The sequence below is a fragment of the Narcine bancroftii genome, chromosome 8 (assembly GCF_036971445.1).
Source record: "Narcine bancroftii isolate sNarBan1 chromosome 8, sNarBan1.hap1, whole genome shotgun sequence".
Classification (NCBI taxonomy): domain Eukaryota; kingdom Metazoa; phylum Chordata; class Chondrichthyes; order Torpediniformes; family Narcinidae; genus Narcine; species Narcine bancroftii.
Genome location: NC_091476.1, coordinates 102,761,031 through 102,778,235, shown reverse-complemented (window position 1 = coordinate 102,778,235; position 17,205 = coordinate 102,761,031). Strand labels below are relative to the sequence as shown.

The window sequence follows — 17,205 nt, the reverse complement described above, 5'->3', positions numbered from 1 at the left end:
TATACCCAACAAAACCAGCTGTGGCACCGATTCACCACCCTGGGGGAAGGGTGGGGGGGGGGGTAAGGAAATTCCTCCTCATCTCTGTTCTAGAGGATTATTTTTGTATTCTTCTAAGGGGGTCAGGAGGTCAAAGGAATGCTGCAGCTTTGGGCCCTCTAACCATGTGATTGATGCCTTTACTCCTGCCCTCAAATCCTCTTGGAATGAAGATAGTCTGACGTTTGTATCCTTAATGATGCACCCACAAGCACACTTTCAGTGATTCATCCAGAAGATGAGAAACATCTCCTGTCCTTTAACTCTTCCTCTGAACTCTTTCATTTGGGGGGGGGGCTCCAAGTGCAGTATAGCCCCCGGGCGAGGGCGGGTGGCCCGGGCGAGGGCGGGTGGCCCGGGCGAGGGCGGGTGGCCCGGGCGAGGGCGGGTGGCCCGGGCGAGGGCGGGTGGCCCGGGCGAGGGCGGGTGGCCCGGGCGAGGGCGGGTGGCCCGGGCGAGGGCGGGTGGCCCGGGCGAGGGCGGGTGGCCCGGGCGAGGGCGGGTGGCCCGGGCGAGGGCGGGTGGCCCGGGCGAGGGCGGGTGGCCCGGGCGAGGGCGGGTGGCCCGGGCGAGGGCGGGTGGCCCGGGCGAGGGCGGGTGGCCCGGGCGAGGGCGGGTGGCCCGGGCGAGGGCGGGTGGCCCGGGCGAGGGCGGGTGGCCCGGGCGAGGGCGGGTGGCCCGGGCGAGGGCGGGTGGCCCGGGCGAGGGCGGGTGGCCCGGGCGAGGGCGGGTGGCCCGGGCGAGGGCGGGTGGCCCGGGCGAGGGCGGGTGGCCCGGGCGAGGGCGGGTGGCCCGGGCGAGGGCGGGTGGCCCGGGCGAGGGCGGGTGGCCCGGGCGAGGGCGGGTGGCCCGGGCGAGGGCGGGTGGCCCGGGCGAGGGCGGGTGGCCCGGGCGAGGGCGGGTGGCCCGGGCGAGGGCGGGTGGCCCGGGCGAGGGCGGGTGGCCCGGGCGAGGGCGGGTGGCCCGGGCGAGGGCGGGTGGCCCGGGCGAGGGCGGGTGGCCCGGGCGAGGGCGGGTGGCCCGGGCGAGGGCGGGTGGCCCGGGCGAGGGCGGGTGGCCCGGGCGAGGGCGGGTGGCCCGGGCGAGGGCGGGTGGCCCGGGCGAGGGCGGGTGGCCCGGGCGAGGGCGGGTGGCCCGGGCGAGGGCGGGTGGCCCGGGCGAGGGCGGGTGGCCCGGGCGAGGGCGGGTGGCCCGGGCGAGGGCGGGTGGCCCGGGCGAGGGCGGGTGGCCCGGGCGAGGGCGGGTGGCCCGGGCGAGGGCGGGTGGCCCGGGCGAGGGCGGGTGGCCCGGGCGAGGGCGGGTGGCCCGGGCGAGGGCGGGTGGCCCGGGCGAGGGCGGGTGGCCCGGGCGAGGGCGGGTGGCCCGGGCGAGGGCGGGTGGCCCGGGCTGAGGGCGGGTGGCCCGGGCGAGGGCGGGTGGCCCGGGCGAGGGCGGGTGGCCCGGGCGAGGGCGGGTGGCCCGGGCGAGGGCGGGTGGCCCGGGCGAGGGCGGGTGGCCCGGGCGAGGGCGGGTGGCTCGGGCGATGCGGTCCTCCCACCGCGGGGCAGTCAGGAGCCAGGAGGTGGCGAAGGGAGACTCTTGGCCGTGTTGTCGGCTCGTTGCCTATCGCCGATTGGCTGAGCCGGGGGGAAGGCGAGATGGCGCTGAGTGGCGGCGAGCGTGAGCAGGAATCTGGGCCGATTTTTCCTGATCTCAGCGCGGAGGATTCAGAGGATTTCGGCCCGACTCTGATCGAGAGCTTGTGCATGAACTGCTTCCAGAATGTGAGTCCGGACAGGGGCGGGAGGTCCCAGCGAAAGCGTCGTGAGGCTGCGGTTGGTGAGGGAGGACTGAGGAAGGGAGAGGATGTGACGGCTCTAGTCATTGAAGGAGAGAGGGCGAGGGCCCCCCCACCCCCACCCCCCCCCCAGTCGTCGGAGGGGCGAGAGGGGCCTCCGTGGTCTAAGGGGCCTGTTTTGTTGAGAAAGTGTCAGCTTCGGTGGGTTCAAAGAGACACGAGGCTGGACACGGGGGATTGAAATCAGAAGCAACTTTATTAACACAACAATTTGTAAGGAAGTGTGGGGACACACGAACACAATTTATATGGGCACGTGGTAATATAGGTGCACAATTTGTAAGGGAGGGTTGGAATAGACGTGCACAATTTATAAGGGAGTGTGGGAACATACACTCACCATTTATAAGGGTGTATGGGAGATGTTTAGAACAGGAAACAAATAGGGGAGAATGTTAAACAGTACACAATTATTAATTCACACAGGCAATGCAGACATTTACACACTATAAGCAGTGGTTATACACACCCTCCCGGACCCCTGAATAAGGGGAGGGGGATCTGGTACCACTGTACCTGCAGTGGTATACACACTCTCTTGAACCCATGATCAGTTGAGAGCAATGGCTCTACTACCAGTATTGATCTATAGCAATTTGAGCTATAACCGTACCATGGCTCGGCTTCAGTGCAATGACCCGCGACCCTTCCAAGCGACATCTGCAGTAGTGACCTGGCATGAAGCAGTGTCCAGGGCTATCACCTCAAGGCAGAGAGAGCGAGTGTCCTCTGTGCTAAATAGAGTTCTAGGCAATAAGGACGCTAGGTGATTTGAATCAGCAATGGCAAGGTCTGTACAGACCAGTGCTCTGAGCCCAATCTTAACTGACAATTCGTAACTTTGTCTAACAAAAGATGATGTGACTTTCAAATGAGTTTCAGGCAGGGAGGCCATGCTTCTTCCACACACATCAGAGCCCCAGCCTTCAAGAGGGCAGGGGCAGCTGTCATGGGGGGGGGTGGGGTGGGGTGCAATCATTGAAAGAGAAGGGGGGACCAGTTTCCGAAAAGGGGTGAGGGGGGTCCAGTTGTTGAAAGGGGCGAGGCCCAGGCATTGAAGGGGCAAGGGTGGGGGGCCCAACGTGACTGTGCTGACTAAGTTCTCTACTTCAGCTCATCCAACTTGCATGCTTATATCATTTGCCCATATCCCTCAAAATGTTTCCTATCCATGTGTCTGTAAATCTATCTTAAATGTAATTGTATCTAACGTGGATAAAATGAAGGAAATGATTGTGGCAGGAGGACCAGAAATTACTACCATCCATTAGACATCAACAACTCTTGTCGTAGAGAGAATGGAAAGCCCCAAGTTCCTTGGAGTTCACTTTAACTAGTGATCTATTTTGGGCACTCAACATCTCCACACTTGTCAGGAAGGTGCAATAGCGACTGTACTTCCTGAGAGGATTGACATGGGCAAGGCCTCCGGCCACCATTATGTCAACTTTCTATCAGAACTCTATTGAGAATGTCCTGGCTGGCTACATCACAGTGTGGTATGGTTGCTGCAGAGAAATGATTGGAGGTCAACCATAAGAGTGGCAGAGCGCATCAATTGAGTCTCTCTTCCCCACCCCCAACCCCCATCATTGACATGATCTATCAGGATCATTGCCTGAAGAGACCCCTTCCACCCTGCAGACAGCATCTTCCATCTTCTCCTGTCAGGAAAGAGATACAGGTGTATCAGAGCCAGCACCACCAGGCTGGGGAACAGTTTCTTTTCATGGGCAATGAGAATGCTGAACGACCAAAGAAACTACTCACACTAACCATCCGAGACTCTCATATTCATGAAACAATATTTATTTATATTGGTGAAAACAGGCATATCCTGTATAACATGGTTAATACGTTGCAAACATGTTCAATGCTATGGAAAACCGCACTGTTCAAAGCATTATTACAATTCACTTTAATACATTTCAATCCTATAAAAAGGATATATAAAACTGATCTTTATTGGCAATAAGTGAACCGTTTATTTAAGAAAATATTTATTTAATGTAGATTTATATCAAATCACTTACATGAGACTTTAACCAAAGTTAGATCAGGATAGTGCAGAGAGCCTGATCACAGAGGGGACAACAATAACTTTCAGCACATCCACTTAACTCTCTCTATTCCACAGCTCACTGTCTATATTTCAAATATTTTAAACTAGAGTCTTCCAAAGTATTAGGTGGTTTAAATAGCAATAACAATAAAGCTTTAATGTTGCAAATTTAAAACAGCAGGTCAGAAATTTCAAACTGCGTTATTTCAAAACCTGTGCTTTTCAAAACCGTGTTATACAGGGTATGCATGTACGTCCTGCATATTTACTGTTTGTATGTGTGTTATGTCTGGTTGTATGACTGCATGTTTTGAACCAAGAACCAGAGAACGCTGTTTTGTCAGGTTGTACTTGTACAATCAGATGACAATAAACTTGACACCTGTACCAATTGCTCTGGCCACATTGGTTCCACATATTCTTGTTCCACATATCCACCACCCTTTGTGTTAAAATGATGCATCTCACATCCCTTTTAGATTATCCCTTCTTATATTATTATAATGCCCTTATCATTTTAACTCAAGCATGTTTACATGATGATGAATCCTTTTTCTTCATTCTTTCCATTTTAAAATGTTTATGATACAAAGAATATTATATGTTTCTTACTTTGGGTGGGGGGGGTGAAAAAGAGGATTAGAGGACCTGGTTTCGGCACATGGACTTTTGTGGGGATGTTGGTTAGTGCAGATGTGGACTAAGTATGGATTGTGGGCACTGGTAACAAGTGAGGGGTCGAGGTGCTGGTCTTGGCCAGAGGTGAAGAGGAAATTGCAGAATACAGATGTTGTCCAGAGTGGATATGAAGAAGAGATCCAGATATTCAACCTTAAAGTTTTCCTGCATTTTTTTCCGCCCCCTCTTGCCTCTTTCTGTTCATTGTCTCTGGGGAAAGTTGTTAAGTTGGTAAATTCAGCATGTCAAAAATCTGCCTCTTTGGGAAAAGCCAAGTTAATACATTTACAATTCCATTGTGGATTGTGAATGTGTTGTTGGAACCATTATTAAAATATAAATGTTTCATTAATGCTATATTTCTTCCTTCGCTCTGTTCAACATTTTGACCTTTTCAGTGTCTCTACAGTTAACTGCTGATGGAAATTGCAATTCACTGCCATCTTTATTTGTTTAAAAGTAAGATTAGTTTTCTAAATCCATTAGATATTTCAGTTTGAGAGTTGTAGGCTCTTTTATATTTTTTTGTTTGATGTATGGTGCATATCAATGATTCCTTTTTATTTTTGTTTGACTTTTCAAGGGGATGACCAAGTTGCTGTTGACGAAGATTCCATTCTTCAAAGAAATTATTGTCAGTTCATTTGCCTGTGAGAACTGTGGTTGGGTGAACAATGAGATCCAGTCAGCTGGCAAGATACAGGAGCAGGGAGTGCGGTATACACTGCATGCTTCTTCCAGACAGGTGGGCCTATAGTAATCTCTTCCACTCCACCATCATTGTTTGTATAATTAAGCACCTGTATCAGTTTGGTTGTTTTTTTCTGACCTTGCTGCAGAATGATGAGACTTTTTTGCATTACACATGGCCACATTAGAAATTAATACTTCATGTGGGGAACGAGCTGTTTCCTGTCAATGTTTATGATGGTGGATTAATATAAAAACTCCAGTTGCACATTCATGAAGTATTCCAGCATGCAAGGCAAGAGAAATAAATGAGAAATTAACAGTCATTGTATTCTTGAACTGAGTGTTAGTTATCTTAAATTCTATCACATGCATACGTGTTTTAATAGTATAGTTGTGTGGATTAATGTCGAAGGAGGAGGTGAGCACCTGCAGGCAAAGAAAGCATTCAGTGCAGTACTTCTCCCCACTTTCAATGCTGATGTCAACATTTGTATTAATTTTTGCTCCATCTTTTGATCACCTGCTCTTTAATTTTTACCCATCAAAATTTGTTTGCATTTTCAGAATCTAATTTCAGATTTATTTTAAGATTCAGATACAGCTCTGAGATTCTTTTTCCTGTGGGCAAGACAGAATTACCACTTATCGGTATTGCAAAAAAAAATTGTTATACACCACAAAGGCATTGTTTTGCACCTCAGGGGGCAGCTCCAACACTTCATGAGACGACTCTGTTTTTGGTGAGGTCCGACACCTAAAAAAATTAGCACTGCACCCCTGGTTTCTGTCTCAATCTAGAAACTTCCTTTTCCTTTGTGAATGTTAAGAATTTGATTTTACTGGTAGACTGATAATTTACATGGGATAATTAAAGTCTAAATCTCAGGCATACAGGACACAGATGTCAAAGTGTATTAGAAACGAATCTTCTGGACATTGACTCATTTATATGTAAACTATGAAATTTGATCAATATAACATTCATGTGAATAGCTGATGATGTCATTCATTTAACATTTCTTAAGAAAGGACACAATGACATGTGTTAAACAAGGACTTGTAACAATGTATCCTCAAACAAATTCAAAAAGATATGCTTATCAATTTGTAAGAGATATGTTGCCAGAGAATGACTTCAATACTGTACTATTTCATTATGTTCTTTGAATGAGGTTCAATATTGACTAAGGTGCCATTGTCTACCTGAACTTAATGTTGCTCATTCCTGCTAGTGTGACTTAATAAATCTGTATTGTGTTCTCATGGTTCTGCTGTGTATTTTTCTACCAATACCATATAACCATATAACATTGAATATTTTGCTCCAGTTCTGATACAATATAAATGTTGCTGTTGATGTAGTGAGGTAGAGTTTGCATTTGGTTCATGATTTATGTTGTTAGGGTGAATACATTGAATTGTTTTGAGGGCCTGTTTTCTGATTGCAATGAAATTATTCCCCCCCCCCCCCCACCCATGCAATTCTTGTGAATATTAAGGAAAGTCAATGTTTGCTTAGTGATGACGTTTTTGAAATTGCTGAGTGGCCTTGTAATGATCCCAATGGGAAAAGACCCACCTGCTCTGGTGTGGGAAATAAAGGGTGCAAGCAAAAGTTATCAAAAAGTGATGTTTGTTAACTTACGCCTTCATTTATTGAATCTTGCGAACAATCTTCAAATTTAATCTGATGTATCATTAAACCTGTCTGATTCAATTGCACAGGACCTAAATCGTGAGGTTGTGAAATCTGACAGTGCAACGACCAACATCCCTGAACTTGACTTTGAGATTCCACCATTTTCGCAGAAAGGAGGTCGGTGTATTTTTGGATTAAACACTGCCTGAAAAATTCTTGTGTGAAGATGCAAAATTAGTTGACAATGATGATGCTTGACCTTGGACTTGTTCGTTGTTGGCATCAGGAATGTTTGCTTTGGAAAAACATAGGATGAATGAAGATGTACTGTAAATATTTGTGTATAATGCATTTCATGTAAAATGCGACCCCCCCCCCCCCCCATTTTTGAGGGTGAAAAGGGGAAAACATTTTACCCCCGTGTATAATACGACCCTCCTCCCCTTGCCTGCCCAATTAGCACTGCCGTCTCTCTCCCCCTCACCCGCCCAAGTCACGCTGGCATCTCTCTCCCCCTCACCCACCTGATTCGCGCTGCTGGCGTCTCCTCCCTCGGCCTCCCGAGTCACGCTGCCATCAATGTTGGCAGCTGCTGATAATCTTATCGTTAAACCTGGCAGAAAAAATTATAACCTCGTATATAATGCAACCCCCCCCCCCCCCCCCTTACTTTGAGCACAAATTTCGGTCCAAAATCTTTTGCATTATACTTGAATATTTATGGTAATTGGAGTTTGGAGTGAAAATATTTGGTGTATTCTGTTGAAAATTTTAAAAATCTTCATATACTGCAGATAAAACTAGAAAATACTTGCAATGCTTGTCAAATTGAACTGTTAGCTGTTTCTTAAATGCTTCTGACCTGCTGAGAGATTCCAGCATATTTGTTTTTTGTTTATGGCTGGGTAGGTTATTTGGAATGAATTGTATGGACAAGAAAGAATGCAGAGATATATTTAGGAAGAGAGCTACCTCCATCTTGCACGTTTTTGGTCGTCAAGTGACAGAAGAATAAGCTCCTGAATAATGAAAATGATTGCATTGTGGAAGAGTGTAATTGTGAGGTGTTCCTATTGAGAAGTACCATGGATGTCTCCTCACTCCCCCACTCAGGCCCCTGATGCTTCATGAGACCCTCCTCCAACCTGGTCCATTGCATTCAGTGCACACGATGTGGCTTTCTACATTGGTTAAGTTTAGACAAGACAATATATTTTGTGGAGCCCCTGCACTCTGTCGGCAATGGCCATCTGGAACTTCTGTTTGTAAGTCATTTCAACACCCCTTCCCATTCCCATACTGACAGTCCTTGGCAGTCTCTACTCCCATGGTAAGACCAAATGTAAACTAGAAGACAGTACTTTGTACTTTGAGTAGGTAGCTAACAGCCCAATGGCATAAACATTGAATTTTTAAATGTCAAATTAAGACCCCCCCCTCCCCCCACAATGTGCTTTTCTCACTCCCACTAATCCATGCAGGGACACTCTTCCTTTATTTACTTTTTCCATCCGTTTCCCCCCCCCCACCCCCCACCAATTTAGAGTCATCGCCTTTCCCCATCTGGTTCAATGTGCCTATCATTCACATACTTATCTATCTGGATTTCTTCTCTTTTGGTTCACTTTCCCTATCCCCTCCACCATCAGGTTCCATCATCCTTATCTGGATCCATTTATCACCTATCAGTCTATGTCTCACACCTCCCTCTTGCTTTCATATAATGGGCTATCTCCACTCTATGCCCTCTGATGCAGCATCACAACCTGAAGCATCAGCTATGTCTGCTTTCACTGAAGCTCCATGATCCTTTAAGTTCTTCCAACAGTTTTTTTTAATGATCTGATGTTCTTTTAGACTGCAATGTCAGGAAAATCGCTGAAAAATTAACATAATTACTGGCTGTGTGGTGCTCTCACTGGATGTTTTTTAGACTGCAACAGTCCTGGTGGTTGGACGTGCAGTAGAGTGAATGACTGATAACAAATACACTGCAGGCTTCCTCCAAAAAGTTGTAGAGATCCTGCAGGATAAATCATGGTGCAGGAATTGACTCAAAATTCCTGCACATTCCTTTTTAGACTGCCTGTGTAGCGGCAAAATTCCTTGTTTGTTGCATTACATGCCTGCAGTCTAAAAACCTTAAATGGCTAAATCTTCAGAGGGAATTAAATTAGAAGATAGACTTATGAAGCAGCTGTTTGCTGTGTCTCCATATTGATTCTATCTTTTTCCTTCTCATTGTGTTCATATTTTGTACTGCAGCATGTGTGTTTTGCCTCTTATATCATTGAGACTATTCAATAGCATGCCAGGTTATTCAGTCTAGCCTCAGCCTGCACTGAAGCAAAGCAAGCAGATCTTAACAAATGACTATGGTAAAGATGTGGAGTGTTTAAATTTTAATTTCTACTAACAAAAGTCATGTGAAATTCTGTTCTGTACCTGAGATGTTATTCATAATTTCTAATGTTATGTGCGTGTTGTCTAATACTCCCTTTTCTGAGATTATGGCTTGAAATTAGCTATCTAGGTCTATGAAATTAAGTAATTTGAAAGATCACATTTCTTTGTAGGTTACGATGGATGTATGATATTGCCTGCTGCATTGAATACATTGAGTCTCTTTTTAAACAAGCTTGAGAGTTGGTTCTCAAACTGAATGTTCCTGTTTCTGCAGCTCTTTCTACCATCGAGGGTTTGATTGAGAGAGCAGTTGACGGTTTAGAGCAAGAGCAGCCTATAAGGAAGGTAAGCACTTTTGTATAGTGGGATTTTTCCTCTTGCCTTTGGTCTCTTTGGAGCTTGTTTCACACCTGAATGCAAGAAATGTGAGTGAAGTATTGAATGTGTACTTCACATCTGTTTGATCAAAACCTCCCTCTTCATTCAGGCAGCTGAATGTATATCCACCATTTGAAAAGGAAAAAAAAATAAGTAAAATTTGAGGTTGGTATTGTAGAAGTATGTGATCCTTGGGAGGGGCAAATAGTTTTATGAAATCAGAAGTAAATTTCAGAAATGAAGTTGTGAGCCTTGGTTGATGATGAAGGAAAGTAGGCGGCTAGAGATGAGAGAGGGATTGACTATCAAATAAAAGACTGAAGATGCTGAACTCCCACCCTTGATGTGGAAGCAGCAATCCATATTCAGGCCAACTTTGAACATTCCCAATACTAGTTGGGCTTGCTCTATATTGTGCTATTAATTCAGGAATGTGACCTAATGAAATGTTTGTTCATTCATGTGCTATGACCAATTCCAGGCAACCAATCCAGAAGTAGCCTCCAAAGTTGAGGAATTTATTGAAAAACTAAAGAAGCTGACAAAACTTGAGACTCCATTCACACTGGTAAATAACATTTGATGACTGTTGACGGAGTAACTGCTGATTTTCTTTCAATATGAGTGATTTCAGATTTTACTGGTTGCAAATAAGTTGATTATATCTAGGCGTGATACAACTAAGTCATGTAAGAATATTAGTGGCAACTGGCAATATACCATAGGTGAGAAGGACACCTGCTTTTAAGGAAGGAATATCTAATGTTTCATATTGAATAATCCCACTGTTGAATAGTTTGCCAACACTACTGCATGGACCTACTCCAGCATGTTTGGTATTGATGGTAAATTATCCAAAGGAGTAGCCATGGGTACCCGCATGGGTCCCAGCTATGCCTGCCTGTTTGTGGGTTTTGTGGAGCAAAACATGCTACAAACCTACAGAGGCAAGACTTTCCCCCCCCCCCCCCCCCCCCCAACTCTTCCTCCACTACATCGACGACTACATTGGAGCGGCCTCATGCACCCGCAATGAGTCATCAATTTCATGGCCAATTTCCACCCTAACCTCAAGCTCACCTGGTCCACCTCTGATCACACTCTCCCTTTTCTGGATCTCTCTGTCTCCATCGACATTCATTACAAACCCTCTAACTCCCATAGCTACCTGGACTACACGTCCTCACACCCCATCCCCTGCAAGGACTCCATCCCCCTTCTCATAATTTCTCTGTCTCCGCCACATCTGCTCCCAAGATGAGGTCTTCCAGCCCAGAGCCTTCGAAATGGCTGTCTTCTTCCTCAAACGTGGCTTCCCCTCCAACACTATTAACTCGGCCCTCACCCGCATCTCCTCTCATCTGCCCTAACCCTGCCACTCCTCAAAACAATAAACACAGAAACCTCCTCATCCTCGACCACCACCCCACCAGCCTCCACATCCAACACATTATCCGCTGGAATGTCCGGTACTTATTACAAGATCCCACCACCAGATATATTTTTCCTTCTCCCCTCTTAGCCTTTCATAGGGACCACTCTCTCCGTGACTCCCTTGTGCACTCTTCCCTCCCCCCACCCCCCCCCCCCCCCCGGCACCTTCCACTGTGGTTGTAGGTGGTGTAATACCTGCACCCACACCTCCTCCCTCACCACGGTCCGAGGTCCCAAACAGACCTTTCAGGTGAAGCAACACTTCTGTACCTCCAAATAACTCATTTACTGCATCCAATGCATCCTCTGTGTCCTCTACATCAGAGAGACTAGTCGCAGATCAGGAGATCGCTTCTTTCAGCACCTCCTCTCCACCCGCAACAAAAACGTCTTCCCCGTAGCCAACCATTTCAATTCTGAGTCACACTCTGTCCATGGCCTTTCATACTACCCCACCCTGACCACCCACAGATTGCAGGAACAACACCTCATTTTTTGTCTGGGCACTCTCCAACACCAGGGCATGAACATTGAGTTCACTGCATTCCACATAAGCTTGCCTTTTTCCCCCTCCACCTCCCCTTAACTAGTCTTTCCAGTTCCTACTTACTTTCTCTCTCCACCTAACCTAGACTCCTTTCCCCCCCCCCCCCCCCACCACTTCCTGTGTCCTCCCTCTCTTTCCCCCCCCCACAAATTGGTGATGTATCTTTACCTTTGCTACATAAAGGTACTGAATTTCTCATCCAACTTTCTGTGAAATCTGAGGTGAGGACAGGAGGCAACATAATGCTGGGTATAATGGATGTGCCAGATAAAGAAGGGATGACTGGATGTGAAAGGGAAAAGTGATTGCAGAATAATGTGACCTTTAAAAAAAACTAACAATTTTTTTTATTATTATGTTGTACAGGTTATTGATGATCCATCTGGGAACAGCTTTATTGAAAATCCATTTGCCCCTCAGAAAGATAAGGCCTTAACCATTACTTACTACAAACGAGATGCCAAACAGGACAGTATGTTGGGATTGCAGGTAGGCATAATGTCACAGGTGTGTGTACTCGGGTCATGTTTATTCATTACTTGAAATAATGATGTTCAATCTTTATTTGGAAGGACTGGAAATAGACATTTGGTGTCTTTCCAAAGGATACCATGTTCTAGCAGAACTCCCCTTGTAAAATCTATTCAAGTAAACCAGGACAACTATTTTAGGCAGTGGTTCTCAATCTTTTTTTTTTCCCACTCACATACCATCTTAAGTAATCCCTTACTAACCACAGAGCACCTATGACATCCTGTAGCAACAGCAAAGTTTTTCCAGGAATAATTTTTACTTTTATATTAGAAAGAAGTTAAATTGAGAATCACCAATAATGTTGGAAAAACTTCTCTCCAATATTTTTCCAAACCGGGGCACGTCCAGAACATGAATTTAAAGAAGCATCACCAATTTTGCATTTATCACAAAAAGGATTTGAATCTGAGTGAAAATAAGATAATTTGACCAAATCCCTTAATTGCTTTTTTTTGGAACTCTTGGCAAAGATGATGTTTTACTAACTCCAATTAAATGTTACATTTTACCTTTTACTTTGTCGCTGGCCAGACTTGCTATTTTGATTTTGGAAAGAATACCCCACCTTTTCATGCACATTGGCTAAGGAACGTAATGTCCTGTTTACATTTGGAAAAAAATTAGATGTGCAATTAATAATTCAAACATTAGATTCCAAATGTTATGGGCACCATTCATGGACTATTATCATAATCTCTAGGTTTAGTGTTAATACAGAACATGGCACTGTGTTGACCACCTTAAGAATGAGGTGCTTTGTCTCATCAATATTAACTTTCAACTTTGTATAGGGTTAGTGGTTTTGAAAATTTTAAATTTATTGTCCATTCTTTTATTATGGCTGTCCTTCAGGAATTCATATGTATGATTATTCTCGTAATGGCTTTCTTTAATCTCTTTTCTGAAGCACATTCCGTAATTGTGCTGTACAAACTTATTAATACTGAAAATCAAATAAAATATTTTAAAAAGAAAAGAAAGAATAGTTTATCTTGAACTCATTAGCAGAGAGCACTTCACCAGCTGTAATGGGTTTGGCTCGAAGTAGAGGAGATTCTGTACATTTAATAAGCTTCAACATTTGGCAGGTTCAATGTTGTAATTTCCTTATGTATATAATTATGATATAATATAGGAAAAAACTCCATTAATAACTTGCTGATCTTTCCCTGATCCTTAAATGATTCGATAAAAACATTGTATCTTAGGATAACAACATTGCAAACATGTAGGAAAAGTAGATGCAAGAATCAAATTACAAAAGGAGATGGATACATGCATATAATTAAAATCTCACGGCCAGGACAGAAAATAGTAAAGGGTTAAATTGTGTCATAGCAAAGTCTGGTTAGACTATGTAGGAAGACTAGAGTATTTTTATTAGAATGACATTAGCTCAATGGATGAACTTTATAGATTAGCTCTAAAATACTAATTTATAGTTGATTTATCTTCTTGACTCCAACTCATGGCACAGTTGTTAACGTGACACTTTTGCAAAATATGCTGTTTAGTGTGGGCATTTGGGTGACATGAATTTCCAAATCTGATTGTTGGAAGTCCTACACTGTGCCTGATTAAACTTTTCTACAGGACTAGACTTTTCAATTACTTGGCAGCCACTTTGAGTTGGATGATTGAGCAGCTTGACTTCATTCTTGTGTTGAGTTCAGTGAGTCAGTTGAACTGGATCAACCTATGACTAACGAGGAAGGAGACAAAATAAAGCCTGATTCTCAATGATTGTTTTATTTTGTTTGTTCTTGTTATAGGAATGTAAAGAGGAGGAAATTCCGGGAAGTACCATAGAAGATTTGAGGCATGAAGTAAGTGTTTCTGTGAGGGTATCAAAATAAACAATCTGACCAGTTACTCTCATAATTCTCGTATTCTCTTCTACTCTTCTTGAGACAGGAATGACCTAACTTTGACTCTGCAGAGATTTAAACTTTTAAATAATGCTCATTCCCTTCAGCTGGTGATGTGCTGGTAGCCATGGGTCTAATGTTGTTTCTTGGACCCTGATCTTTTAATGGCGTGCCTCAGAGGGTAAGTGTCCTTGACATTGAGCATTCCTGGATAACCGGTAATTAAATTATTATGTGGTCGAAATTCACTGGTTCTGAATAGTCTTAATCTTTTTCTGTTGTGCAAATAATTACTCAGTGATTAAGAAAGCTATCTTGGTGATTAAGACAGTCATTATGTCTGCATTTAGTTATGCCTCAATATGTGGTTTCATATGTATTTTTATTTTTTAAAAATTAAATTTAGCCATTCAGCATTGTAATAAGCCCTTTCAGCCCATGCCGCCCAATTGCTCACAATTAACCTACAACCCTCGGTAGGTTTTGAACTGTGGGAGAAAACCATAGCCCCTCGGGAAACCCCATGCAGGCATGGGAAAATGTACAAACGTACAAACTCCTTACAGACGGCGTGGGATTCGATTCGCTATAACAAAGTGGTGTTAACCGCAATGTATCCCTTGTATACAGTTAACAAAATTAGTTTCCAGCAATTGTTGCTACATATCCCCACACATCTGAACAACTTGTAAAAATACTATCAAGCAAATTAGGAATTAGTGTAATTAATTATGTAATGTTGCAGCGGGCTGAGTGACCACACAGTTAAATGGGCCGAATTGCTGCCCCAGTCATCCGACACAAGATGGCACAGGCCCCCCCCCCCTTCCCTTCCAAGGAGAAGCCTGTGGTTGGTGACGCGCATTGCCCGGGGGATGGAACCGTTTCCACGTTGTGTGCAGCTGGATAGGGAGTGACGCCGCAACGCACTGACATCACTTCCTAAGGCCAGAGTGCCCCTCATAGGAAGTGGGTGGTCTCCCTGAGCAGAGCAAGTAATTCAAAATAAGGTTCAGTTACTGGCTCACCTCGTGCTGTGTGGACATCTCTCATTTCGGTAGCGCTGCCGTTAGCAGATGCTACAGTGGTGATCCCAACAGTTCCAACGTCTTTGGAACCCACCTCAAACGTGACAAAATGCAGGATGCTACTGCTGCTACAGTTGCAATAGCTGTAACCAATGCTGTGGGTATGCATTGGCCGCCCTTCTGAGCAAATCAGCCCAGGAATTGGTTACAACTGACCGAGTCACAGTTCCAGATCAGAGGCATTGTCTCAGAGGATACCAAGTTCTGGCACATCATCAGCGCCTGGGACACTGCTACTGCAGCAAAAGTAAGCTTCTTCTTGGAAAATCTTCCTATGGAGTGCAAGTACGAACAATTCTGGTGTTTCCTTCTCGATTCCCTGGAACTTACAGACAGCACGAGTGTGCCATCTGCATCCTGAATATGCAAGGCCTGGGTGATAGGAACCCCTCCGAGCTCGTGCATGAAATTATGGCCTTAGCTGACAGAAACAAACTGTTTCTTGTTCGAGGCCCTGTTCCTCTCCAAGCATGTTTTCTCAGCAATATCTGACATGAATTTCAGCGCCCCACACTTGGTAGCCAAGGAAGCAGACCAAATTTTTCCGCATCCCACAAGACAGTTCCATACATTAGCTCCACCACCAGGCCCTCCACCAGTAGCCATGGCCCAAATGCAACGTAATGAGCGTTCAGACAAACAAAGTGATTACTGATACTACCAGCGCAGATAGGGCTGTAACATCCGGCGTTGAGTCCCTCCATGCTCGTATCCCAACGCCAAGTCAAGCATGGCAGGAGGAAACAGACATGCCGGCCGCCGATAGTGGCCTTGGTGGTTAGCACACATAAGGGCCTACTCTACCTCAGGGACTAGTGAATACACAGGGATTTCCGAGTCAACACAGGTACAGAAATAAGCCTCATTCCGCCAAAGTATTTCGAACTCAAACATAATTCCAAGGCCCTTCCTTTACAGGCAGCCAACGGTTCCTCCATTCCATGTTTCACCATCCGCCTGGTCACAATCCACGCTGTGGACACAGTTTTCTACTGGAAGTGTACGATTGCGTCCCTGGGACAAGCCCTACTCAGAGTAGATTTATTTCAAGAACATGAACTCCTGCATTTGGTCAACACAACTAAGTTCCATTCATACCCCCTTACTCTACAGAAGTGTTCCTTTCTATCATTAGGAATACATGCTCTGGACATTAATGAATATGCCTGTCTACTGGAAAAGTACCCATCTCTGTTGGCGCTGAACTTCCATGACACTAAACCAGCACATGACGTGAAGCACCACATTGTGACCACCGGGCCTCCAATGTACGCACGGGTATAGCGCCTGTTCAGGGCCTTGAACAAGAGACAGTTTGTTTCTGTCAGCTAAGGCCATAATTTCTCAATGACGCCATCGTCCCAGATAGATACCCCATCCCACATGTCCAGGATTTCGCCATGAGGCCCCAGGGCTGCCGGATTTTTCCAAGGTGGACCTCTTCAAAGGGTACCATCAGATTCCAGTGCCGAAAGCAGCCATTTTTACACTTTTTGGCCTTTTTGAGTTGCATTTTGGACTAAAGAACACAGCCCAGACATTTCAGCCTCTCATGGACGTGGTTGGCAGGGACCTCTATTTCATCTTCATCTACCTGGATGACATTCTCATTGCTGGCCCCAATGCCAGCACACACAGGACGCACCTAACTCACCTTTCAATGGGTTGCAGGAGTTCGGACTCACAGTGAACCCGGCTAAGTGCCAGTTCCTGGGACTATCGATTTCCTGGGACACCATATCTCCTGCGAGGGGGCTACATCGCTTCTGGATAAGGTGGAAGCCATCCAATGTTTTCCCAGGCTGAGCACAATCAAAGGCCTACAAGAATTCCTAGGGATGGTGAACCTTTATCATCATTTCCTCCCAGGAGTGTCTACCCTCATGCAACCCTATTCGACCACATCAAACTTGGCAATAAGGTGCTCCAGTGGACACGCAAAACCGTTGAAGCATTCCAGGCAACCAAAGCGGCACTGGCGGAGGCCACATCTTTGGCCCAT

General features: G+C 45.7%; 1 protein-coding gene across 1 annotated transcript in view; it reads left to right on the top strand.

Moving 5' to 3' along the window:
* Positions 1-1,638: 1,638 nt before the first annotated feature.
* The window catches only part of zpr1 (ZPR1 zinc finger), a 30,920-nt gene continuing 15,353 nt past the window's right edge, over positions 1,639-17,205 (top strand). The window contains exons 1-7 of the mRNA XM_069894622.1: positions 1,639-1,802; positions 5,200-5,361; positions 7,035-7,125; positions 9,629-9,699; positions 10,214-10,300; positions 12,080-12,202; positions 14,020-14,073. Of these exons, the coding sequence (XP_069750723.1) occupies positions 1,677-1,802; positions 5,200-5,361; positions 7,035-7,125; positions 9,629-9,699; positions 10,214-10,300; positions 12,080-12,202; positions 14,020-14,073 (714 nt within the window). The 5' untranslated portion in view covers positions 1,639-1,676. The remainder of the gene's footprint in view (positions 1,803-5,199; positions 5,362-7,034; positions 7,126-9,628; positions 9,700-10,213; positions 10,301-12,079; positions 12,203-14,019; positions 14,074-17,205) is intronic.